This window comes from Sceloporus undulatus, chromosome 2, assembly GCF_019175285.1.
Source record: "Sceloporus undulatus isolate JIND9_A2432 ecotype Alabama chromosome 2, SceUnd_v1.1, whole genome shotgun sequence".
Classification (NCBI taxonomy): Eukaryota; Metazoa; Chordata; class Lepidosauria; order Squamata; family Phrynosomatidae; genus Sceloporus; species Sceloporus undulatus.
Window position 1 is genome coordinate 252741855 of NC_056523.1, and position 27154 is coordinate 252769008.

The following is a 27154-nucleotide window of genomic DNA, read 5'->3' on the forward strand; positions in this document are numbered from 1 at the left end:
GAGGAAACCTATCATGGGTTATTCTTGACAAGATTTGTTCAGAGGAGGTTTGCCACTGCCTTCCCTTGAGGCTGAGAGCATGAGTTGTCCAAGGTCACCAGTGGCTATGCAGGAATCAAACCCTGGTCTCCAGACTCATATTCCAATGCTCGAACCACTATGCCATGTTGGCTTTAAGTATTAACTACTGAAAGCATAATCAATATTTTGTATTAAAAGTGATGTTGCTCCTGCATTGTCACACTTTTGCAGTACAATAACTTTTGGCATAAACAGCACACCAGTGATTTAGAAAGACAGACTCTAGAAGGATTAGTCTGAGTTCATATAAATCTATCTGTGATTTAATTTAAATAAATCTCAAACATAAATATTCCGATAGTAATATTCAGATAAGCCTTAACTGCATGAGTTTCTCAATTTAGCACTATGAATAACTGCAACAAGCACACTGTCAATCAATTCATTGGCGAGGGATAAGAGAAAACTCTTCATCCAAAAACAAAGTACAAACATAGGGACAAAAGGGATTGGATAGCAGTAGATCAAGGCCCAATAAGAAATCATTCAGAAGCATTACTAAGGGATAGAATATGGTTAAGATGGGAAATTTATAGTATGTTTATATCATGTATCCACTCTCACATCCCTGGACCAGAGAGCTCGGAAAAGGTACTATTTTGGATTGCAGTTCATTGGCTTCCCCACTACTGGAAACTAGTCCCAAAAAGTAACTTTACCAAGCTTAGTTCTAAACCAAGGGCCATTTATATGCACAGATTCTCTAACTCTAACTTCTAACACCAGATTACCACATCACACTCTTGTAGTGCTGCTATTCCACTTTAACTGCTCTGGCTGCCTCTTGTTGCATTCTGAGATTTGCAGTTTAAGGAGGGGCATTTAGGATTCTCAGCCAAAAAGTTCTTAGGCCTCACTGAACTACAAGCCTCAGAATGCAACAGGAGGCAGCCAGAGCAGTAAACGTGGGATATCAGCAGTCTAAGAGTGTAGTAAAGTAATGTGGTCACTCTAACTTGGCCAAGAGCCACTTCAGCCCCTAAGATATGGGTTACATGGAAGACATTGAGGCAGCGGTGGAATAGGCTGTCAATATAAATATTCATTCACATGCAGAACAGTTTTATATTTGAATGCTGTTGACCTACATAGTTGGGCTCAGGACTCAGATTGCACAGGATTGGGGGTTGGGTTTTTTCTGGGCTGCCAATATAATTTTTAATGCTGCAATCCTCCATTTCCTACCCAAACCAGTAAAAAATGCAATTATCCAAATCAGACGAGTCTTTGCCATGGGTTTGAAAGTTCCTTTCCAGCAAAAAATATTTAGCTCTTCAGTTTACTTCTCCCAAAATGTATCTTAGGACCAACACTTAGAAAAGTATTTTTTTAATGCTACAGCTCCCAGAATGCCCAGCCACAATATCCATGCTGACTGGAGGATTTGGGGAATGGTAGTTCAAAAAGTAACTTTTCTAAGCTCTGGATATGGTGCACATCAAAAGACTGCTCCTGGACCAAGTAAACTGTTCCTTGGAATCAGTCAGCAAGGTGTTTGGATATTATGTGGCCAACAACACTGATGATATCTTGCTTATCTCACCACTGCAGGTAAGCTTCTATTATGGTGTTTCAACTAAGAACCTCAGAATGTTGAGGAACATATGTGAACACAAGCCTTTGTGCATTATTGCAACTGTTGATAGTTGAGATAGGACAGGTAGAGCAGCAGGATCCTCAACTTACAAAGGCATAGCCATCAACCCTTTCTTATGTTCATTATCACTGGATTAAGCAAAATTTTCTTCATATTTCAAAATGTGAAAATAAGTATTACTGTCTATTCCTGGCACAGTGTCTCCCAGAAAATTCAGTACGCCATGAACTGAGTGTAGCTTTTGTTCATTACCTGCCAATTTTAATTTCACTTAATTTTCATGTGTTTTATTGGGTGGGCTAGCCACATCTAATAGTTATGCAAGCAATCTACAGGGTATTTGGGGATTACTGTCTTGCCCATTGCAATCATTTGGAAATTTGGTTATAGGTTAAAGGTCTCAACATATACCAGTAAATTTTCAAATGTCTGCCAAAATATTAATTTAAATCACATTTGTCCAGAATAATACATTTTCATTTTTGATAGCAAAACATTATTGAATTACTTTCACTGTTAAAAAATACTCAAAATAGATACAGAAATTCTCTTGTCACTAAAGATGTCTCATTTTAGAAATTTCACTCAGAACAAAAGATAAAGACAAAGTAATTAATTCTAGTGCATTATGACTGTACAGATATTTAGCAATAAATGATAGGATCTGAAGTGACAAAAAGCCTTTACCTCAAATGGAATTCTCTTGTTTTGCCCAGTTTCACTAAATGCATGTGCCAAAAGGAAGACATCATCCACACCAACTCCTAGAGCAAGAAAGGGTAAAACCTGCATAAAGAAGAAACAGGAACCAAAGACAGTTAAAGGAAAGTTATCAAAACAGTAATTAACCACTGAAGAAAATTGTAACTTCTTAAACTTGGGTTCCTGTTCACATCACATGCACAGACACATGTCTCTTAGTACAGGCCTGATCCTGTGGCATCAAATTGTAAATTCCTGATGGAAATTTAAGTTCACTGAAAGTATTAATTAGAGTTACTTTCTCTTCTTGCCACATAATCACCATTAGAACTCAGAGCAGAGTGTAATAGATTCTTTTCTCAATTTGTTTTTGTTTTTTTAGAAATTGGATTCCTAAGTTACAGCTTACACAGATATTTCATCTCTGGGTTGAGTCTGGGAGAAGGATTCAGGTTTGCACAATTATCCAATAACACTTCATCATAAGACAGCTAATCTACCTGATTTTAGATGGTCTATAAATAAAATTCCTCACAATCTATGGCCTGTTACAGACAGCCAAAATAAAGCTGCTTCGAGTCACAGTGGAGATATGGTGTTTCAATGATGCATGCGTCCTAAGAGTCCAGAAGCCACACCAAAGCCATGCTCCAGTCCTTAGGGCTGGAGCATGGCTTTGGTGTGAGTTAACAGATAACATTTATCTGCAATAGAGGAACAAAGGAGACCAAGGTCCTCTGAAACAGTGCAAGTTCAAGCCCAGCCCAAGCTTCTTGGCTATTTCAGCCTACCTCTTCAATATTTAAACATAACATTTTACCCTTTTCATTAAAATAGCTATTATTACAAATCTCAGGCACTTATTTTAAAAATATCAAAATCCTGTTCAATGCTTAGATACATATTCATGTAGAAACTACAGTTCTGCTATTTGTTTGTAATGTAAATATAAATCCCATAGAAAAACAGTCACTGTCCAGATCGATGTTCAGGAAGAAGTACAGTTAATATTACTTATGTAATACAGGTAGCATTCCACATTTAAAACATATTAAAGATTATCTGTTTGGCAGGCCAAGCACAGGCATATTCTAGAGTCCTTCTTAAGATTTATTCAGAAAAATGAGTTGGCAAATTATTCTTATAATACCTGAGTTGTTGCAGCATTAAAGGAAATCCCAATCAATGAGCACAGCCCCAATCCTGCAGCTACTGACAGTGCAACCAACAAGACTCCTGCCAGTCCCACGGCACCCTGGGACTTAGCGCAGTCCCATCGCAGCATGGTTAAACAGGCATAGGCAAGCTGAAAACAGAACAAAATCATTTTAGCAAAAAAGACATTAGAGTAAGGCAAATTTTAACCTTGTCCTTTGCCAACCAAAACATTTCACTTATTAGTACACTTTAAGAAGACATGGGTATTGTAAAATATAAATTTGTGTTGAGATATGTCAATGACGTTTCATACCCAGATTCTGAAAATGTTACTTTTTGGACACAATGACTAGGGATTATGGGAGCTGGTCCAGTGGTAACTTTTGTTGATGCCTAATATTGTTGGTAGACAGTAACCCCATCTCCACAAGTCTGAGTCATACACCCTTCCAGTTCTGTTGCCATTTAACTGAAAACCACAGCAATCAAACCTTGTAAATGCCAAGTCTGTGCTCTCCCTAATGAATGGCAGGCCCTCCTCAGATGTGTTACATGACCAAACAAGTGGCATAAAAATGCAGATTTCAGAGTTGCTTAAAACACAGAAAGAGTGGTTTGTATAATGATTTACTATGATATAACCTGACTATATCATGTAAAAACTAAGTAAAGGCAACATTCTGTCCATCTTACCATTAGAAGATAGCCGCTGGCAACTCTGATAACACTGACATCGGAAAATGATTTTAGGATGTCCTCCAGAGTAGTCGTAGTAAAAGAAAGCACCTTCTGAGTAGAGTTTTGTGCAACACTTTGATGGACAACCTGTGAGACAAAAATTTGACATATGATCACATAAAGGTGTGATCATATAAACATACATTCCTGCAGAGGATAATACTTAAGAGTTCCTCTCTCTCTCTCTCTACCCCCTCCCAAACACACACACACTCATACACTGCAGAAGACGTGTCATTGACCTTTTGTTCCATAATTGCCATACTTGGTACAGAGGCACAGCAGGCTGCTACAGATCAAATAAGAATGTGTGCCTCTGAGGAGGGGAAAATTGCAATTTATTTAAAATAGTGAAATTGAGGAAGGTTCATGGTTCACTCTCTCCTGCTCCCCTCCCCACCATTTTTCTGTTCTCTTTATCCATAAGTCTAGGACTGGTTTGTTGTTATATCAGTTGTGCCTCTAATCTAAAACAACAAATTCTTAAGAGCAATCCTCTTTTTCTTCATTGGCTGGACACTTCAGAGAGGTCACAAGCAGCTTGGCAGAGGTCAATGCCTGGAAAACAAAGGCCAGATAATGTCACATGACCTCACCAAGGGGACTGCAGCTGTGAACAGATTCTATGGCCGGCTAATGTTTTCCAGACACCTTTGCTGGATAATCACACTGACCAAGTGTTTTTAAAACCATTTCTCTTTCAGAAATGGCAGTTCACTGTCAGACAAACAAATGGGAAGAATATACCAGGTTTCAAAATGCATATGTTAAAAGGTATATAACAATGTATATTTCATACACATTGTGACCTATGAACTGCCCTAATAAAATTACAGTAATATGGATTCTGGAATTTTTCTTATGACCAACACAGCTAGCTTTGATTTCACATCATCCATAGCATGGCTAGCAATTTCCACTCTCCCTTAGACTGCAAGGAGGAGGATAATGCAGGAGTTTTAACATTACTTGCTCCTTCAAAGAAGCTGTGGTAATGACAGCACACACCCATGCCACCAATCAGTACTACCTTAAGCAACAGCCCTGAAAAGAATGCAGTGGGAACACACATTGGGCCTCATTGAAAAGTATAGTAAAATAAACAGTTCTCCAGGTAAACCTATATTTTACCTGAACATACATCCTTTGCCAGGCTTCCAGAATTGCAGCAGCTTTGTCCTCATTCCAGTTGATGTGCGAAACATAGTCATAGCCCTTAAAATGTTCATACATTTGCTTGGGAGTCATTAACTGAAACATGGTTTGTAGAGCCTGAGCACTGAAAGAAAAAAAGAAACAGTCAGAAGAAGAAAAGAGTGTGGCAGTTACTTTGATTGTATATTCCTGCATGGCAGGGAGATGGATGTGATGGCCCTTTCCAACTCAGTGATTTCATGTGGGAAGAAAAATTTTCTGGTCCTCGCTTTCCTTGCAGCTCCCACTCATGCCCTCCCAAATCTGCTTCAGAGGGTTGGGGAAAAGTTAAACATCAGGGAGAGGAGGTCAACAAAAATCAGTTCCTTTTCTCTCCTGATGACTGAAGTCTCCTTGGATGACATAATCATCCTCTTGCAGAAGGACATCATTGGATACAACCCAGCGAGTCATTGCTATTTCTTCTTTTTTACAAGTGCTGAAAACTTAAATGCAAATTACACCTTGATTGAAATCTTGTCTACAAATTTCCCACCTCTGCTCTACAGAATGAAAATTGAAGTTGTATCTCTAGAATAATCATTCAAGCTTAATTTTTATATATATTTAAAGAAGCTGCCTGCAACTAGTAGAAGCTGTTATAACCTGAAATACTGTGTAGTAAGACTGATGAGTAAAGATAGCAGATACATATGAAAAAATGACAGATGCTTTCTTAGGTCTAATGTATGTCACGCAGTTTTTATATCTGCAGCTGGCAAAGGACAAAACAATCAATTTAGGAAGGAAACAGGTGATATGTTACCAAAGACTTACCTGACAAGTTTTCCAGTGCCATTTTTAACCGTGCCACCAATGATTAACTCTTCCTGCCAATGCATGTATTTTCTGGATAGCCCATAGCATCCACCACTTAAAACAAGGGCTACATCAACAGGCTAAAACACAAACAAAGATGTTACACAGTTATAGAGCCATATGACATCAAGAACACACAAAAATCTCAAATTATGAAGGTTCTGTGACATTAATTTAGGAACCATTGCAAAAAATTTGCTAGTTTATAGACATCTTCAATGAGTTCTGTTCCATCAGCAGACTCTGAAAGGGTACAGCGTGCCTCTATTAACTCACAGCTCTTCCCAGGACTGCACCTGGGACTCAGGGTCAGCTGTGGATTTCTCTCTTTTCCTACCAAACTTCCTGAAAAGCAATTAAAGGTATCAAGGAATCAAGCAGAAGAAAGAAGAAAAGTAAAGTCCACTCTAGCAATGTCACTGGGCCTTTGCTGAAGTATACATAACTTGTCTACCTCTCCTAAATTCTAAGAGATTCAAAGAACAAATCCTTAAAATTAAAAGACCAAATCCCTTCCAAACTGTTCTAGTTTTGAATCTTCTGTATCTTTCAGAATATGACATTTTGTAATAACATGATCTACAAATTTGTTCTTAAAAGGAATATGTTTAATATATTGTCTTGTACTTTTCTATGCTGTGTAATGTGTTAAATATTAAATAAGAAAACTGAATAGAAAATGCTTATGCTATAACTTTGTGACAAAACTGTTAAAAACGTTATGAAAAATTAATTCTTCCATTTTTGTTTTAAATGGGAATGATGGGAGTTATTGTCCAATACATTTGGGGGCATGCAGTTGGGGCAAGGATAAAATAAATTGATTTAAAGAACTCAAACTCAAACTTTTTAAAGTCTCTGAGAGGACAACAGTGCTGAAAAACAAAAAACTATACGTTTGTTATATTGTCTTATGCTAGCTGGCCAAACAAAATTTGGAGAAGTGGTAAAATTCATGAACTTGAAAACAGTAATTCTCCACACTGCCAGTATTAATATCCACTCAGACTCTTTTCATCTATTGTCCCCCAATATTCTTATCTGCTCCTTTTGTTCTCTAGCCAAATGTTCTCTGCAAAGTTTGGTACTGAAATAGTGTGCAACCTTCCAGAAGTAGGACCAGTGGGATGGGCATGAATCAGTGATTTTGCAAATACCACTGGCATAATAAATTCCTTTACTCTAAAGAAATAGTAAATCTGAAGACATAATATAGTACTGCATAATACATCAAAAATCAGAAAAAGGACCATTAAGCAAAGATTCATCTTGGGCAACTTCACCTCTTCCCTATGAATGCTTTCTCTCAGTTCCATCTTGAACATATTTGAAAATGCCAAACATTGTAAAACAGTGGGCCCCTGGTATCTGCTGGGGTTCCAGAACCTCCCGTGGATAACAAAATACGTGGATGCTCTAGTCCCATTAAATACAATAGCACAGTAAAATGGTGTCCCTTATATAAAATGGCAAATCAAGATCTGCTTTTTGGCATTTATTTATTTATTTATTTAAGTATTTTCAAGCTACGGCTGGTTGAATCCATGGATAACGGATCCATGGATATGGAGAGCCAATTGTACACATCCAGAGGCAAAGCCTCAGGTAACCAGTAAGAAAGACCAAGGGACACAGGTGGAAAACAAGCAGTTTTCCACAAATAAATGCATGGAATGGAAATTCCAACTGAAATTGTATCCAAAATTATACCAGCAGTAAAAGTAAATAGGTTACACTGTTCTGCTAGCACCTGTGCAACTGGTAGTATAACATCTTGCACAAAAAACATGTAGCCAAATAAAGTGTCTCCTCCGGTGACTCCACATGAATGAAAATGGAGTCTCCACAATCTTTGCAAATCAAAATGCTGTGAAATCACTGTGGGTTTATAAAGTTGAAAGGAATTATTAAATAAAATCTTTGAAGATATAGACAAAGGAAAGCCTCTCATGAAACAACGTTGGTCAGCTTGTTAGACACAGGTGAACATGCCATTCCTCTATTAATTTGTCAACTTGGATATCATGCTCATATAACAAGTATTATACACAAACTCATTATTATCATTTGTTCCCCTGATGCTGAACCTTCAACTATTCCCTCAGTCACAATTTCACAATGATTCCTGTGATAATTCAGGAAAAACATTTATTCCTATTTTATAACATGAAAAAATGTTCTATCAGTTTCCTAACAAGAGCTTTTTACACTTGACTTAAAAGAAAAGACTTTTACTATCCTAAAACTGAATAATATTGCTGAGAGTAGGGGAGTATAACATATAGTTCAGTTGTTTCTACCACACTTTCTGGAGTCAGCTAGCAAAAGATGAGCTAACTTACTTTGGTTGAATTTTTGTTTGGGGCTGTGATAGGGCAATCAGGATCATCAGGATTCAGGCAAGGTCGATCCATATACCCATGACCAACTTCTGCTTTATTTAGCATTTCCTCCCAGGTATCTACTTGAGAATTTATTTTCTTCAACTCTTCTAAGAACTCTAAGGGGTCAAAGTTGGTCCACTGCAAATGGGGTTTCCCTCTGGGGAAAAAATGGAATAGAATGAGGAAAAGGCATCAACAACCTTCAAAGTGATGCATGCATGTAATTGCTTTCTTTCCCTCCATCCACCCCTCCTCATATACACCCAAGATGTCAACATAATCCAGACCAAATTAGCCCTAAAAATACCTGATCTGAAAATAAAGTTTCTTTAACTTCTTGAGTTAAATGAAATAATTTAACTCTGCTGGCTTAGAGACACCAGCCAGTGGTTAGTTCTATAGGAGATGACATAGGAGGCCTAGTATCATTGTTAGTCATAGAATCATAGAATCGCAGAGTTGGAAGAGACCACAAGGGCCATCCAGTCCAACCCCCTGCCATACTGGAAATCTCAATCAAAGCATCCCCAACAGATGGCCATCCAGCCTCTGTTTAAAGGCCTCCAAGGAAGGAGACTCCACTACACTCCAAGGGAGTTTGTTCCACTGTCGAACAGCCCTTACTGTCAGGAAGTTTCTCTTAATGTTGAGGTGGAATCTCTTTTCCTGTAGCTTGCATCCATTGTTTCTGGTCCTGTTCTCTGGAGCAGCAGAAAACAATCTTGTTCCATCCTCAGTATGACATCCCTTCATGTATTTAAACAGGGCTATCATATCACCTCTTAACCTCTTCTCCAGGCTAAACATCCCCAGCTCCCTTCATGGGAAGCTGTCTTATACTGAATGAAACCATTGGTTTCCATAGTCCAACGCTTTCAACTTAGAGTGTCAATAGTTTCAGGATTCTGTCTGAGCCCCACCTGGAGATTCCTAGTATTTCCTTATGGTTCCGCATTCAAATACTAACTAAAGGTGAGTCTATGTAACCTCCAAAAATAAGTTGAGATTTGTTATGTTTATGGTGCTATTGGGAAATATATAGTTTACAGACATTAAATTTCTTGTTCAGCTCAGCCACCCTGAAATAAATGTTTGTTTATATGCAGTCAATGTTTGAAACCAGAAGTAACAAATGTTATCTAGCAACAAGTTCCTTTATTACACAGATATTATTTCTAGTTCATATGGGTTCATAGAAGTTGGAGGAGGTCAATGAGCCTTTGTTTGTTTGTTTGTTTGTTTATTAAAATATTATATTTTCCCTGCCCAAGATCTCTTAAACATCCAGTTCACATATTGCACTGAATCCACGTCATGTTCAGCTTACATGTTTAGCCATGTTTTGTCCAAGTGAGTAGGAAATTTCACACCTGAACTGGCATTTAATATAAAATATAGAATTTGATTTAATGTTCTCACTTTTAAAAAAGGAAAATTCAGCAATAAAAATTCTTCCAGCCCAAACACTAAAATGAAAGGAGACAATCAAGAAACAATTTCTTACTGCTGTAAAACCATGTTTTCCTTTAAATACATTTCGTATGTAATGAGTAAGGTTCAGGTTTTTAAATGCTTCTTAATAGCATGTGCTCCTTCAATCACTTTCAACTTAGCTATTATCTTGCAAACTGTTCAGCACTTGCTGCTGTTGCTGTCATGACTGTCTTTCTACTTTCTCCACTTCCACATTTGATTTTGTGATGTTGACAGACCATAAAGGCTTTTAGCTGCCTTATTTTGTGGTTCCAACTACTGTATCTGCTTAACCAGGCTTAAGTCATTATTCAAACTCTCCCAACCAGAAAACACAAACCCCTTATTCCCCCATTTAAAAAAAAAAACCAACAACCCTAAACTGAAGGTTAAGAGATGGCCACTGCAAATTACTTTTACAGAGACATGCAAACCAGGACAAAGAAAATAAAAGTGTAGCTAAGTCTTGCATAATTGACCAAAAATGTCTAACCTGATTTTCAAAATAACTTTTGATGAACATATTATGCAGTATAGAACAACCATCCAAGTGGGATGTCTTATCTCACTGAATAATCTGATAAACAGGGGCTTCATTTCTTCTTGGGATTAATTTATTTAATTCAAGGTGATCATTTAAATACTGTTCTCTAAAGAACATATTCAAGCCATCAATGGGACAGCATAATTTAATTTAAAATATAAGGAGAGCAAATGTTATTTTCTCCAAATAATCATTGGTGCCATGACACCCTATGGTAAAGTTAAATACACATTTTAAATGTGAAGCAAATAGCACACACACACATTTGCTGCATTTAGAAGCATTTCTTTTTAGGGTAGAGAAAGTGTTCTCAAATGGTTTTTACATCACTCAGGCGCTTTCCAGACTGCCCGAAAGGGCGGTCTGGAAGCACCCTAATTTGCTGCGCGGAGCAGCCTCAGCGGCCAAACCGCACGACTGCTCCACGCAGCAAAAAGAAGCCACAAAAAGCGGCTTCTTTTTGCAACGCCATTATGATGCCGCAAAGCGCCAATGGCGCACTTGTGGCATCATGATGGCGCCGAGACATGCGGACGCTAAGCATCCACTACATCAAGATGGCAGCGCCCATGTAGAATGGGCACCACCATTTTGTATGTGCTCGGCACGTACTAGGGTTAGGGGCGTCCAGAAAGGACGCCCCTTTCTAACCCTAGTACGTGCCGAGCACGTACTTTTTGCCTGTGCGGAACGGGCCTCAGAAAAGTTACCAATGCCTTTGTCTTAAAGAAAGAGACCATCTTGTTTCCAGAATTATCTCTTCAATTAAAAATGTTTGTTTCTTAGTCATTTTCTTTCAGATTGTACTTGTGCAGAGGCATATGAGAAGCTGAGATACAATGAATAGTGCATGTACCATCTGATGCAACAGCAAAATCTAGGAGTCACTGTTGCCATTTCTCACTACATGCAATTATTTTTCTTCCAGGATCAACACTGCTTTCTTCTTAAAATACAGAAAATATAGGTCTCCAAAAATATTGTAGGAAATTATTTTAAAATTTTGTAAAAAATTAAGATTACATCAGTTTCAATGCTAAATGTCCACCAGTTGTAAACAACCAGGATTACATTGAAGGTGGAAAAGAACATTCATAGCCCACACAATTATTGGAATGGATCTTAATGAAGATGAGTTTGACTTGGTTACTATTGAAATCAATGAGATTTTAAGTCATGAATAACTCAGTTCCACTAAATTCCATTAACATAGTCTGGATCCAATCCAGTATTTTTATGTTGATCCCTATGGTATGTTTCAACTGTCCCAGATGGTACACCAGTTATACAGCATTAACATTTGATCTAGCAGTATCTATTCATGACAACGTACACAGTTTTATTAGTTAAAAAGAATGTGTTGCTACTCTTATATGAAATTGCAGCTGCTACCTTTGGAACCATGGTGGGCCAGGTGCTACTTCCCCAATGAGCTGGAAAGACTTTCAAGTGGTTGAATAGTCAATCAATACAGCATTGTACAGAAGTGGAAAATCCATCAATTATATATGCATGTGCATGCAACCTTTAGGATATTTTGTTTCCAGTGAAGCATTTTTATCCCTGTGCTGGTAAAAATAATCTTTCAAAAAATAATAACATTAAGTCCTACCATAATTGTAAGCTGCTCTGAGAACCTTTAGGGCTGAAGGACGGGGTATAAATACCATAAATAAGTAATAAATAATACAGTTAAAACAGGTACAAACTCTAGAAAAGATTAAACACCACTTACGGTAGATATGCAGTCCCTGACTGTAACTTGGCACCCTCCCAAAAGCAGTCCAAAGGTGTGATAATTAAACAAGGGTAAAGATGTTCTATAATCTGTCAAAGTTAGAGAGAAAAAATAGGAAATAACAAACATTTTCAAATAAATTGTTATCAACACAGAAACGAATGTTATGAATACAACATATTGGCTGTACCTTGTCCATGTAACCTGTTTCCGTGATTGGTTCCCCTGATTTATGACATAAGTGTTCCAATTTCCATTGTCTGTAAAAATGAAAAGTAAGTCATATAGACAACCATGTATCTTCTCATGTATATATTACTCATGTGGATGACTCAAATTTAGGGAAACTGCAAATTACAGAAGAGATGGACCCTTAATCTATACTGAATAAGAATCTAGTACAGTTGCCCCTCTATATCCATGGATTTTATCTATGGGTTGAAAATATTCCAAAAAATATATAAATTCCAAAATGCAAACCTTGATTTTGCCATAAGGGACACTATTTTACTATGCCATTGTATTTAAAGGATCCTGAGCATCTATGGATTTTGGTATCCACAAGAGGTCTTGGCAGTTTCTGTTTGTTAGAAAGAATATAGCTTTGTAAACAGGACTTGAATCAGGCAGAAACTGTGGAGAACACCAGTTGACCAAGTGCATGAATTTACAGATTCACTGTGGTGGAGGGAAACAGCCACTTGTAACTTCTTAACTCATTTGGAATTATCTTGTTGGCATTTTCTGTCATGATGTATCTTCTAATTATTCCTGCTTTGTCATTCTTATGACATGCTATAAATTGAATTATATTAGTTAACCTTAGAAAGGTTAACATTACAAAGAATCACTGTATTATGCCAAAAGGAACTTGGACCCTTGTCTGGCCAAGATACTCCAGGGGCAACTGCCCTGACCTGCCTCTATTACCTTAGCCTCCATTCCTGTGCTACCATGGATGTCTGCATAGATTTCCCATTGGGCTGCACAGCATGTTCACCACTGGTCAATCACTTCTGAGGTCAGAATAAGGCAACCAGCAATGGCCACATGGCTGGACACCTTGTTCTGACTTCAGAACAAGTAATCTGAAGAGGTGGACATACTGGGCAGCCCAGCAGGTTGTCTGTGCAGACAGTTGTGGCAGTACAGGAAATGATAGCTCCTGTTCCTGCAGGAAGAGCTAAGTTATTTTAATTTGCTTTAGCCTTCTCAGGCCTGTTTGGTATAGGACATGCCAGACGTTGTCTGCATTGCCCGCACCAGAATCAGGGTTTGTGCCATTTGTCATCCAAATAAGACAATGCCAGAAGAAGGGGAAACAGGATTTTTGTCCGGTACAAACAAGATCTGGATCTGATGGTCTCCTGGTTCTAATTTTCAACTTCAGATTTGGCTCTGCTCTTCAACTTCACTTAATACATCTCCTCAGCTCATTAGAACCATGAAGCCAATTGCATCAGTATCTCTGAATTGAGACTTCTGAATTAAGTGTGGAATTCTTGAGGCAGTCACTTGGAGTGGCCACTATCTTGCTGGTTCATGAAAGCAAAGGACTTCCTGTTGCTTTGATAGCCATCAGTGTGGCAGACACAATTTATACTACATAGTTGCTTACATTGTACCAGAAACTGTTTTTCAATTTTGCATGATAACTCACTGCAAGTGCTTCAAGATGAGGTCCAGACATGTACTAGTCACCTTATCTGAAAGCTCCCCCCCCCCATCTTTGGCCTCATTCACACTTATCTTTTTGTACCAAGGAGATGCAGGTCTCCTCAGCAATACCAATCCAAATTGTAGTTCCTACTATGCTCCATGGCATTTTTATTCCTATTGCAGTTCACAACTTGGCAACAGGGGGAGTGACGAGGGGAAGAGGAGAAGGAGGAGGAAGGAGGCAGAGGAGGTGACGGTGAGGGGGAGAAGAAGAGGAGGGCAAATGCAGCAGTGGGGCATGAAGAAGAGGAGGTAAATGGGGGAAGTAAGAAGAAAGATGCAGTGGTGGGGGTGAGAGGAAAAGAAGAAGGGGAGGAAGAGGAGGGCAGACACAGCAGCGGAAGCAAGAGGAAGAGAAGGTAGGAGGAAGAGAAAGAGCAATGGTGGTGGGGGAAGAGGAGGAGGAAGAGTGGAGGCTTGATTTTGCATTCCCATTGGCAGCTCTTGCAAAAACCCCGGTGCTTTTGAAAATGCCTCAGATTCAAAAGTACTGGTTTAAATGCGTTTTATACTGCCCCCCGCAATCTCATTGGAGACAATTGATGTGGGTGTGAACGATGCCTCTTTAAACTGGTTTCCAGACTGGTTCATATTGTAGTGTGAATGAGGCTACTGACTCCCAAAAATCTGTATTTACACATGTGAGAAGCCCAACAATTTGAAAAGAACAAGCTAAAAAAATATTTTATGACATAAGGGGGAATCCTGCTTTCTTTTAAAGCTATAGCACATCTATATTATATAGATGTGCATACTTGTTTTTGACTTGAGACACTATAAAACTGAGGCTAAGAAGATGCCTGGGCAAAATCTACCCCTAAAGTATGGTGTCCATCAGCTTCAGAGTTTGGAGAAGTTACCTATTTGTATTAAACCTCACAGATGCACCCAGTCACTTGACATCTTGACTAGGGGGCCCTGGGGGTTGGGATTTTAAAAACTTTCCATGTTCTGATCTCTTTCTACCAGTGGCCACCAAATATGCTTAAGGAAGCATGGAGAAAGAAGTGCTTGTGGTACAGAGAATTAGGTACAGGTGGGGTTGAGATTTGCTTTCCTCTTTGTTTCTTTCACTATGCATATTACGGAAAGCTAGTAGCTGGTAGGGCTGCAAACAATGTAAAGGAGATGCATAAATTTACTGTGTTTTCATTTCTTCTACTCCCATAATAAAGGAAATCAGCACATGTATATCTGAAGTGTGTATATCTGCTTTATGAAAGAATACTTAGTTCAAGTCTGACTTTCTCACATCTGCTTGTCAGCACTTTTTTCATGTCTGAAACTGGTCTTGGTTAGGGGGAGAGGAAAAGGAAGAGGTTTTAGTTTCCCATCTTACCTGTTGTACATATATACGTGTACCCTGCTGGCCTGAAGTGCAGAATCAAGGTGCTGTCTGAGTGCTTCTGTTGTTAGTACATTAGCACAGTCTTCTTGTGGTGTCTGAATCATGAGTTGAGGATTAAACATGGCCTCTTCTCCAATCTTCTGGCGCGTGTAACTTAACTCCCGACTCACTCGTCCACCAACTGACAGACAAATATTTACAACCTGGGATCAGCCAACAATAACTTACTCTGGATTCACATTCTAAGAGCTCACAGGCCACCAATAAACTTTCCCATATGCATGGAATGTTCTCTAGCCAGTTAAGAGCTTGAAGCAGTTTTAAAAGAGAACTAATTTCATCTACAGTGCAGCAGCAAAAGATACTGTTTTCCCTCTTTCTAAAAATCATTGTTCCAGTTCCACAAACAGAGATGTGTCTTAAGTTGATTCCTGCCAGACACGTGTTCTTTCAATATCATATGAAAATTTCCACATGTAGAAAGTTTATTAAAAAGGAAGAAAGAAAAGAAACCTTTTCCTTTCAGACCAGACCAAATATTTCTATGTTACAATTTCTTACACTTGTATAAACAGTCTGCTGCAATGGCACATTTCAAGATAAATGGCTTCAATTTACACTCTTCTCCTAAATAATTTGGCAATGGCAGAAGGGGAAATGTTTATCTTCCATTAAAAGGAGGTAGGAGGGAAAGAGTAAATGAGCATTAGTATGTCTTGCTCCTGCTAGTTAAAATATAAAAATACTGTTAGGCTAGGGTCACATAATGATGCAGGTTGAAACTGACAGTAAGCTACATTTTAGCAAGCAGCTCCAAGAGTCTCAAATTGCTTTTTTGAACTCTGTACCAGAATTTGGATTCTAAGGACACTCAAAGTAGTAAGAAGCCCACTAATAGCACAGAAATACAATATTTATGGCATCTAGTCCAGAGGAAGATTAGGGAATGTGTGGTCCTCCAAATACTATTGGACTACAAGCTCCAACAGTCCTAGTCAGCATGATCTATAGTGACGCTTGCTGGGAGCTGCAGTCCTATAACATGTTCCCCATGTAAAGGAAGCTAAAACATATTCAACTTTCTATAGACTTTGATTTGGATGTATTGTAAGCCCTACTGAATGCAATGGGAATGGCTTCTGATCAGACAGCACTGTTAGTGGAGGAAAAAAGGAGACAACTAAAAATGGTGCAAGGAAAGTCACGGTGGCATAGATCTAAAGAATCATTCCTTTTCCCATCCTCTCCTGAAGGATAGGGAACCCCCTCCCCCAAAATAGCATGTGATTCAGCATCAGAAACCAGTAGTCCTCCTGTGCTTAAATGCACTTTGGAACTATGCCAGCAGTTTAGGGGAGAGCACATTATAGTTGTCAAAGCATCCTTTAAACACTTGAACTGTGCCATATATTACAGTGTTACAACCATCTCTCTCTCTCTCTCTCTCTCTCTCTCTCTCTCTCTCATATCTTACTGGAAATACTCAATGGCTTCTTTCATCAAAACCAATGAACTGATGTAGTCTTCAACATTAGTGTTCTATCTCCCAAAGCCCTGTACAAATTGACAGGACACCAATCACTAAAACAAAGGGCATTTCTTTTTACATGTGAAAATGTCAACTGATTAATGCTTAAGGTGGACTATAATGCACAAGTAAAATTACTGCTAGATAGTATCATTAATTTCTCAGATTCAACACTGTTCCAACCATCAGCTATTCAAATGTGAGACAAATAACATGTGAGAGACTCAGACACATGTTTTGATCTTAGGCAACAACAGATTTTGGTCCGTTTGATACATTTGGTATGTTCCTGTTCATGCTCATGCTCATACACATCCCTCACAATCATCCATGCAAGTATTTTGAGTCACTGTTGTCTTATGAATAGGAATTATTTAGAGGCATAGCCATGTTAGTCTAGAATATCAGTATATGAAGCGATATTGCAGCATCTTTCAGACTGAGAGCTTTATTGCATGAAAAAACAAAGAGGGAATGAGCTGGAGAGTAGTGGTTTTCTCCATGACTTACTGCATGACATCACAGCACTTCAGTTCTCTTCCTACAGTAAAAGAGTATCTTTTTTCTAGCTGGAAAAACCCATTCGACAAAAGATATGTTTTCACAATGGTTTTTTGCAGGAAGAGAACTGAAGAACTACGACATCATGTTGTATGGCAGCACAGAGAAAGCAACTACTCACCAGCTCAGTCTCTGTTTTCTTATGCAGTAAGGACCTGAGCAAAAAACATTGTAGCATATGTTTGGTAGGCTTGGTCTACTTTTTCAGATGCATCTGAGGCAATGGATCACATCTACAAAAGCTTATGCTACGACATCTTTCACTCAGTTAGTCTCAAAAGTGGTACAAATTTCCTTTGCATATTGAATAGGAATTATGTTGAAATATGCTCTGTCTGAGTAAAGCCTCTACACAGGTATTGTAGACCTACTATTTGTGCCACTGCAGCTGTTTTTCTCTCTCTCCGGGCCCCTCATACCAATGGAAAGGACTATATTTATAGATCCCACACAGAGATCCTACTTCATACAATTGTCACTTGAATATGCTTCCTGCCAGGCTACAGACCACTGCTGGTCAAATGCTCCCACCGAACATATAAACACATCTTATAATGCATACCAAAGCTAATGTTTAAATATTTTCAATCTACAGCAGGGGTGGCCCTCCAGATGTTGTTGGACTGCAGCTGCCAGCAGCTTTAGCCAGTATAGTGAATACTGTAGGATTATGAAAGTTGCAATTGCCTAAATATCCTAAAGGCACTAGATCTCATCTGATCTTGGAAGCTAAGCAAGGTGAGCCCTGGTTAGTACTTGGATGAGATACTGCCACAAATACCAGGCTGTATTTCAGAGGAAGGAACTGACAAAACCACCTCTTGGTATTTCTTGTGTTAAAAAAAAAAATATGAAATTCATAGGGTTGCCATGAGTAGACAGCCGACTTGAAGGCACATACACAAACATGAGGGTTATAGTCCAGTAACATTGGGGGGCGGGGGAACAAGTTGTTTACCCTGAGCTACAGAGCACACCTGGGCTTTTTCCAGATAAGACTTATTTTGGAGTTGCCATGACTGTATCACTTCCATTTAATAACAGGTTTGCTTTCTGCTGTTCTGTTTGTAATCCTCCTATTTCTTAGGCCTTTTTTTTCTTGATTACATTAACTCTGTCTCCAAAAAGATGAGTGCAAAAGTAATCCATACTCATCAAACGCTGACACTTTTAGTGCTGTCCTTTGATCTAGAAATGTGGTTTTGATGTAGTTGTTGCCCTGTTGAGAAGGAGATCCTGTCACAGTGCAGCAAATATCCAGAAAAATACCATTAATCCTATTTTTAAATTAATCTACTTAGTAATGCCCAGTAAGGTTCGGTCCATTTGAAATAATAAGGAATAACTAATCTTAAATGTAAAAGTGGTATACTCTTCTTGCCATGCAACACATATCTACCTTTTTAAAAAAAATTATGGGAAAAAATCCTTTCCATTTATGATCAGTTTAGCAAAGTGATTAGTAAAAGGGATTAGCAAGGGTTTTACTTGAAAAACAAATAAAACAACAACAACAGCAACAACTCACATCATTCTCTGAAGATGCCAGCCACAGATTCTGGCGAAATGTTAGGAAAAAATTCTGCTAGAACATGGCCACATAGCCCGAAAAACCCACAGAAAACTATGGATGAAAGCCTTCAACTTAAAACAAAATAATGTTCAGAGAGATTAGTTGCTACTGACCAAAGCATAACAGAGTGGCACTATTACTTCCCTTGATCTAGACAATATGCTTCTATTGATGCAGCCTATAACCATATTGCTCTTCCTTCCTTTCCAGGCCACAGCAGCGGCAGCTGGGATGGAGGAAGGGCCTTTCACCAGTGGCTGGGGCTAGGAGCAATGGTACTATGCCTGCCTGTTCTTTCTTTCTGGAATCCACAGCAGTGGCAGCTGGGATGGAAGATATTCTTCTGTTTACTTTGGTACCTGTTGGAATAGGAACAAGCTCTAGAACTTTGGTCATTATAGGTTAATGGTGAGTTGCTGAGATGGAAATGTCCTTCACCTGTATGCATTATTTTATCCAACTGCTGAACCTTTATAAGGCTAGCTTTCTTTTGTGACTCCCCCTCTCTCCCTTTGAACGATATTTTGTCCTACCCTGCTTTGATATAGTTTTTATTGTTTGGTCTATTTGCTATTTTGTATTATTTTGCTTGCCATTTTTGCTAGTGTTCATTTTGTATCTTTTGTCTGTATCTGTTATGAATGCTTTATTGTATACATTGTTTGTTACCTATAATAGAAATAGATATTTACTATTTGCTTTTTCATCTTTTCAGTCTTATTGTTTCAACAGGTTCGACTCTAGGTAAGGTAGAAAAAAATGGGGTGCAAGTCCTGCTCTTTGGGGAAGTAAGGGCCCAAACAGACAGGCCAAATGAAGCAGCTTCAGGCCACTTTGGAGGTGTGCTGTTTAAATGACGCACACGTCCTAAGAGGCCGGAAACCATGCCGAAGATGTGCTCCGGTCCTTAGGACCAGAGCACAGCTTTTGCACAGTGTCTGGCCTCTTAGGATGCATGCATTGTTTAAACAGCATACCTCCAAAGTGGCTTGAAGCTGCTTCATTTGGCCTGTCTGTTTGGGCCCTAAAGCTAGCTTCTTGTCTCACATTTCAGCCTATCATATGGAACTGATTCCTACTGATGACATGTACAAACACAAGCCCAGCTTCTCAGAAGAAGCCATGTTCTTGAATTTGGAGATTTTTAAATCAGCTTTTTACTGGCTCCAACCAGAGATGCTGGTTCAAAATGTTCAAGAAAAGTTTCTGATGCAGTATTTTTCTGTAGAAAATTTCCCAAAACATTTAGTTCATGCTGTATTTTTCTGTTCTGTTTATTAATACAAACACAAAGATAGAATTGATTGTGGGGGAAAAATAAATACACAGCTTTGGGAACATTTCCAGAATATATATGTATGTATGTATCTATACAGTGAAAACTAGCATAATATAACGATTTGAGTGATGAACTACAACTCTGGAGATCAGAGTTGGATTTCCCACTCAAGCATAAAACCCCACTGGGTAATCTTGGGCAAGTCACATATCCTCAGCCTCAGAGGATGGGAATGGCAAACTCCCTCTGAAGAAACTGCCAAGAAAACCCTATGATGGATTCACCTTAGGGTTACCGTAAGTTAAAAATGACTTGGAGGCAGACAACTATAATTAGTATCCATAGCTGGCTTAGCTGTTGTACTTCAGTCAATCACGTTTGATGCACTCCATATAAAATATAACATTCTAGTTATTTTTTTAAGGCGGTGACCATTGACACAAACCTGAGTGCTCAGAGGAAAGAGTAAGAAATGACCATACCACTATTTCCCAAAATCTGTCGCTTCTTACTCAACTAGTCAGGACAAATGCCATGCATTGTTTGTGGCCACATATTCACATAATCCTTTTAAAGAAATAAAACTGCCTGAATCAGTTTTCTCTCTCAACATGAAATGGAACTGATAAGTAATGCAGAGTGAATGAGTGAAGTTCAAAGTACAACAAAAGAAAGTTCAACTGTTGAGGTAAGATATTTCAGGTATGTATAACTCTTTTAGGGTATGTGGACATAAAAACAATATTCTTTTTCAGGTGTAATCATTTTTTTGATAAATATTAGGAAAGTATGTATTTTATTTATATTATTATAAATATTCTAATAAAATAGTAATATAAAGCTTTGAATGTATTTGGATCTAATACTTAAAGAAATCATGGTAAATCAGATATTATTTAGCACAAATTTTCCAGTTTTTTTTTAAACTTATCACTGAATCCAGCCAACATAAATTTTTATTCTTTCAACCAATCAGATTGGACCTGAATACAGTCCGTCCTTGCCTTACGCGGGGATCTGTTCCGGATCCCGCTGCGTAAGGCAAATTCCGCCTATGCTCGAGCCCCATTGGAAACAATGGGGCTTGTGCGCGGCGGCACAGGAGCGTGCGGGGCACAACAGGTGCGCGCGCCCATTCAATTGAATGGGACGCACCGCCCTTCCGCCCTGCAGCTTGAGCGCATATGTTCAAGGCCGCGTATGGCGCGGGCGCGCTGTATACTAATAGAAAAGAAAACTGAACAAAGCCAGTAATCATAGATATGAAGAAGTGAACAGTTATGCATACATGTGTGAATACCCTTGCATGCACTTTTCATTGTTTTAATAAGAATAACATGTTTGTTTAATGTACTGAATCCATTTTAAAAATTGGGTAACAGGTAAACAAGATTAATTTTAAATTCCATTTACGAATAGTGTGTGTTTCAGGCTACACCCTTTGCCTTCACCAGATAACATTTTGTGCTTTTTAATTAAAGCTTTCAATTCATTTTGCATAGACAGAAATGATATCTTGTTATACCGATTTATATTTCAAATGACAGATTCTAATCTGTGTCTGTTTTCTTAATTCATACATTATTTTATTATTGGAATCAGTGGAATTTAACAGGAGTATCAGCCAAGGGGTCAAATGTTGTTCAAGACAAAAGGCAACATTCCTCATCTCTACTGAAAGTGACCAACTGTTTAGTATCAACAGAAATTATTGCTTCTTGCTCAAGGTGCTGTCAAACTGTATTAATCTCATTTAACAAGGCAAATTTAGCTAATCACCATTACATCAACAACAGGCAGGAAAAGCTAGATTCTTCTCTTTTTCACCCATAAAACAAAGTTCATGAAAATCTACAAATAAACAGATGTGAATAAAATGTTTTTAATCTGAATTTAATTAATGAACATAGCCAATTTTAGTACTAGATCATTATTAAAGGAATTTACGCACAACAGCTTATTCTTAAGTGAATACATTGAAAGTTGCACGGTGTTTAAAAATCATATATTTAAGCAGTGTGGGAGGAGGAAATGCATGTGATAACGTTCTCTTTTAATTCATGTTTTAAATCCTTATAGTATAAGGATCCAATAAGAACCCACCATACTTCAGAAAGCAAATAGGAGCAGAGCCTATCTTAAGGAAGATCTTAACATGTAGGAACCCTGAAACAGAAATTGATCCATACTTGATTCACAGTCCAAATTCACATAATCATCCTGAGTATAAAGAAGAGCCAACCCCCTCCTTGGCAAAAGAGTCAAATTAATTCTTTGATCCAAACACAAACCATACCTTAATGCTAACCAGAATGCTTATAAGGGTTTGTGCTCAAGTAATTTTATCAACTGTGTATGTCCATAGTGGAGCTGCAGTAAAGAGGGACAGCACCTTGTTGAGTACACAGTTATTCTGTCTATTGACCACAACATGGACACCATGAAAACAGATATTCCAAATAATCTTCCTAGAACAAAAACTACTGCAAAAAATCCTATTGGATATCAAAATAATTATGGTTTCTTCTTTCACCACTCCTCCTTGGGATGAAAAACAATGGCAGAAGTGCCATTTATTTTTAAAAAGAATTGTACAGTGCATTGGGAAATACTATTGGCACAAAAATGATCCATTATTCTCAAGAGCAATGCAGTTCCAAACACTGAATTAGATAATGACATGAAAGAGAAAATAACCAGTGTACATACATACACTTAAAAACAATGTAATGACATTTTGACTGCCTTCTGGCACTCCAGCCTTCTTTATGTGAATCCTTATTATGCTAAACCTCAACCCACTTAACTCTGGAACAGATCAAGAACAAATCAATTTAACGTTAACAGGCATAAACGGATTATGGGTTGTAGCCTCATCTAACTTCTGTATCTAAGCTGAGCTGGTCCCATTATCACTACTATCTTGTTCTGTAGAGCTGCTATAGGCCACTGCCTTCCAGACACTGGTTGCATAGCATTTAGCAAAACAGATAACCTTTGGAAGCTCCTGGTATACCCCTCTATTAATGAAAATGGGCTCTCTCCTCAATAAACTAGTTGAAGCTGTGGGAGAAAACAAGCATTGGTTATATTATTTCAGTTTAGATCCTGCATTCTGGCCCTATTGGAATTTCAAGGTGGCTCACACAGGTTGAAAGAAAATTTAAGTTAGCCAATTATAACCCAAACACACATTAACAGTAATAGAACTCATTTTTTAAAATGCTATGGGAAGTCTTAAAATTACAGTACTATCCTTGGCTAGATTAGCAAAATAGAATTTCTAGTGTTTTCAGAAAAAAAGACACTGAACTAGCGGGTGTCTTCTTGGAAAAGGGGTGATGAATTTGGTATGACAAGTCTTATAGGGTCTACATAGCAATGTTAGTAGGCAGGGATGATGGGACTTGTAGTGTCAAACATCTAGAAGATTCCAGGTTGCTCCTTCCTGCTACAGAGAGACTACCATTACGTGCAACTCTGCAAATGAGCAGGCCCTCCTCATTCAGGTAGCCACAAACCTGCCTCTGAAATGGTATGGACTCCACCCAAATATGTGTATATATGCCTGTGTGTGCATGCATAGACACACACATGTGTGTTTAGACACATACTAAATTAGGGGAGGTTTATGAGTACGATATATATAAAATGGAGGGACTCATTAAGGTACTTGTTATTAACCATTTTAAAAGCTGTTAGCCTAGGTGAACAAAAGGGTCTTTCACCAATGCTGAAATGATATCATGTCAGCAAGAAAATGACATGATGTGCAGCCCCTTTTGGGGGTTCTCATATGGCCCTTGTCCCCCACAAACCTTCAGATATTTGAGGGGAGGAACTGCCTCAGAGAGCCAGTGGGGTGAAGTGGTTTTAGTGATGGACTACAACTCTGGCAGTCAGGCTTCATTCAATTCCCTGCTTGAGCATAAAAATCAACTAGGTGACTTTGGGCAAGTTACAGAGGATGACAATGGCAAACCCATTCTGAAGAAACCTGTCAAGAAAACCCCCATGATAGCTTCACCTTAGGGTTGCCATAAGGCATAAGGATCTGTTTTGGTCTGCAACTGCTGTTTAGGGCCACCCAGCAAAACTTGCAAGAAACCTCACCTATTAATTACTGGAAATGACTTTGAGTCACCCAAGACATCAGTTCCAGTTCCTGCTGGGTTCACCAGTATGGCCTCCTAAGTGTTTAACTGGAGTGAAAAACAGTCTACTAACCCTCATAGTGTGCTCACCCTCCCTATTAAGCTCCAGCAAAGTCTCTCCAGGGTGAACATTCCACAGCCAGGGCCACCATTGAAAAAGCTCTCTTTCTCTTTTCACTCCCCATACTTCACTGTCTGATTTCAGCAACAACTCTCCTTGTCATTCTGTGCTACAGCTGAAGTTTGTCAATGGAATCCCAAGGTGGCATCATTCTCAATGCAGCCACAAGGCTCATATTAGTGTTTGAATGGACTTATCACAAGTTTTCCTTCACTTTCCTACTGGACAGCTATTCATTGGTTTATCATCCTCAGCTTAATTGTATGCCAAGGAGCTACCTACTTTCTTCTAAAGAGGAGGCCCTGTCGTGCCAAATCTCTTGTACATTTCTGTATTCTGTATTTCTTGGTTGAAAATCATCCACCACACCAGCTAGAAAATTTCCCAGATGTTTCCAGAGTGCCTTAGAATCAAATTGCTCTTGGAGAAAAGCCCATCTCTCCTGAGATGGAAGACCCATCTTCCTCATGGCAAGACTGGCCCTAATCCAGATGTGAATGAGGCAGAAAGAATATCAACTAAAGCACCAGATTGTAACATAGGATACTAAGAGTAATTTCTCCACTTTAAAAAATAACAGACAATAAAAAAATTAATACTGGACAAGCTGTTGTGGAAGTTGTAGTCCAAAAATCTTAAACTTTATCAAGCTCTGCTTTCTACCACTAAAGAACCAATAATACTTGTCTAATGCCAAAAGAATCTAAACAACACCTCTGCTCTACAACAAGCACAAAGACTACTAACTATAATGTGGACACCTGCCCACAAAAGCTTGCACTAAGAACATTGTATTGTTTCCCAGACCCCTGAACAGCTGCCAGGTGGCAACAGCTTTTAGTCATTTCTAACCTGCGGCATATTTGAACCCATGACCTAGAGGTGAAAGGCTCTGTATCCCATTACAAAGCCCTATAGGCACATTCTGTACCTCACTGGTGCATAAAAAGTGTTCTGCAGTACTAGAGTTGGGAAGCACCCTAAATAAAACTAAGTTATAGTTTGTCATCAGTGATAACAAAAGTCCTGAACTGCAGAACAGTTGAAAGATGTGATTAATTTGGCTTTATATTCTGCCTCTGAACATTTAAAATTGCCAGATCACCATTGTCTCTTAAGCGGTTTAACAGGCAGCTCAATTCCTCTTTTCACACTGGCATTCCCTCATCCTTCACTGTCACAGTTCTAGATGACTCACAAATCTTAACAAAACAATTATATGGTAGTATACTAACAGTTTCCTGTCAGTATAATCCATGCAGCATGGTATGCACTATGCATATCAAGCTGAACAGATCCACAAGCATCTACAGACAGTGTAAATCAGTGGGGGAACCTTTCCTTATCCAGTATTAAACTTTAATGATTCCTGAATAACAAAATGAGTGATAGACAAAATTATACTGCTCAATAACTCATTCTTATAAGAGACTGAAGTATTTATTTTTGAGCATGTTATATCAGATCTTACTACATTTCCGGATTTATAGTAAAATGCATAAAGACACATATAAAATATTTGGGCAAATGCCTGTAAGCAGCTCAAACTTCGATCAATATATGAAGGCTATTTTGTACTTAACTGCATGAAGCCTCTGTCACCTTTCAAAGGCCTTTGACTCGTTTTATATACTGCAGGTGCAAAAATCTAAGTGCACACAATGTGGGTTTTCAAAATTCACAACTCTTGCACATTCATACAATGATCAGTAGGGGAATAAAACGGTTCTGAGGAAGGATGTAAATCTTCACCTGTTCCATTTTTCCATGAAAGAGTTTAATTTGATTTGTTTTAATAATGTAAGTAATTTAAATCTAATTTAATGGTAATTTTAATGTTTTTAATTGTATTGTTCTTTTAAATTATGAACTGCTTTGAGTCCTATTCTTGGTGGGAAATCAGGATACAAATAAATATAACAAAGATGATGATAATTATCATTATCATCACCATCACTGCCACAAATTTTATTGCTGCTGGGTAAGTGTTAAGAGTTTTTGCACAGTTGAAATATATATATATTTTTAATGTTGGGACTTCTTTGTGAAGAATTTGTACAAAAAACTTTGTCACAACCTTATTCTCTGGTGGGAGAGGGTGGAAACATCGTCTTTCTTGAAAAAGCTGAACAGACCTCCAATCCAGCTGCTGGCTCTTAAAGTGGGCTGGGGGGTGGTTAGGCCCAGAGTCATTACTTCGTTACACATATGTTACTAAATACATCAAAATCCAATTACTGTGCTTTGTCTTAGGGGCTATACATACAGCCTCTGAGGGGCAGCAGGACATCGCCCCTTTCCTACCTGAGTCGGGGCAATGACAACCTCATGCCACAGCCTTGATCTGGCCTTTCAAGGGTGCAAAAAGGACCCCCAAAAATACAGCATTCCTTTGGTGCTGCATTGTATGGAGGGAGCCATCAGGCAGACCCAGCAACATCAG

At 38.5% G+C, this 27154-nt stretch overlaps 1 protein-coding gene across 2 annotated transcripts in view; it reads right to left on the reverse strand.

The window, feature by feature from the left end:
* Window positions 1-27154, reverse strand: part of PTCH1 (patched 1) — a 130688-nt gene that overhangs the window by 55740 nt on the left and 47794 nt on the right. For both annotated transcript variants that reach the window (XM_042452006.1, XM_042452005.1), the window contains exons 3-11: window positions 15487-15676; window positions 12619-12688; window positions 12426-12517; window positions 8632-8830; window positions 6248-6369; window positions 5408-5555; window positions 4232-4363; window positions 3531-3686; window positions 2366-2464 (exon numbers count right to left, since the gene is read on the reverse strand). In XM_042452006.1, the coding sequence (XP_042307940.1) occupies window positions 2366-2464; window positions 3531-3686; window positions 4232-4363; window positions 5408-5555; window positions 6248-6369; window positions 8632-8830; window positions 12426-12517; window positions 12619-12688; window positions 15487-15676 (1208 nt within the window). The remainder of the gene's footprint in view (window positions 1-2365; window positions 2465-3530; window positions 3687-4231; window positions 4364-5407; window positions 5556-6247; window positions 6370-8631; window positions 8831-12425; window positions 12518-12618; window positions 12689-15486; window positions 15677-27154) is intronic.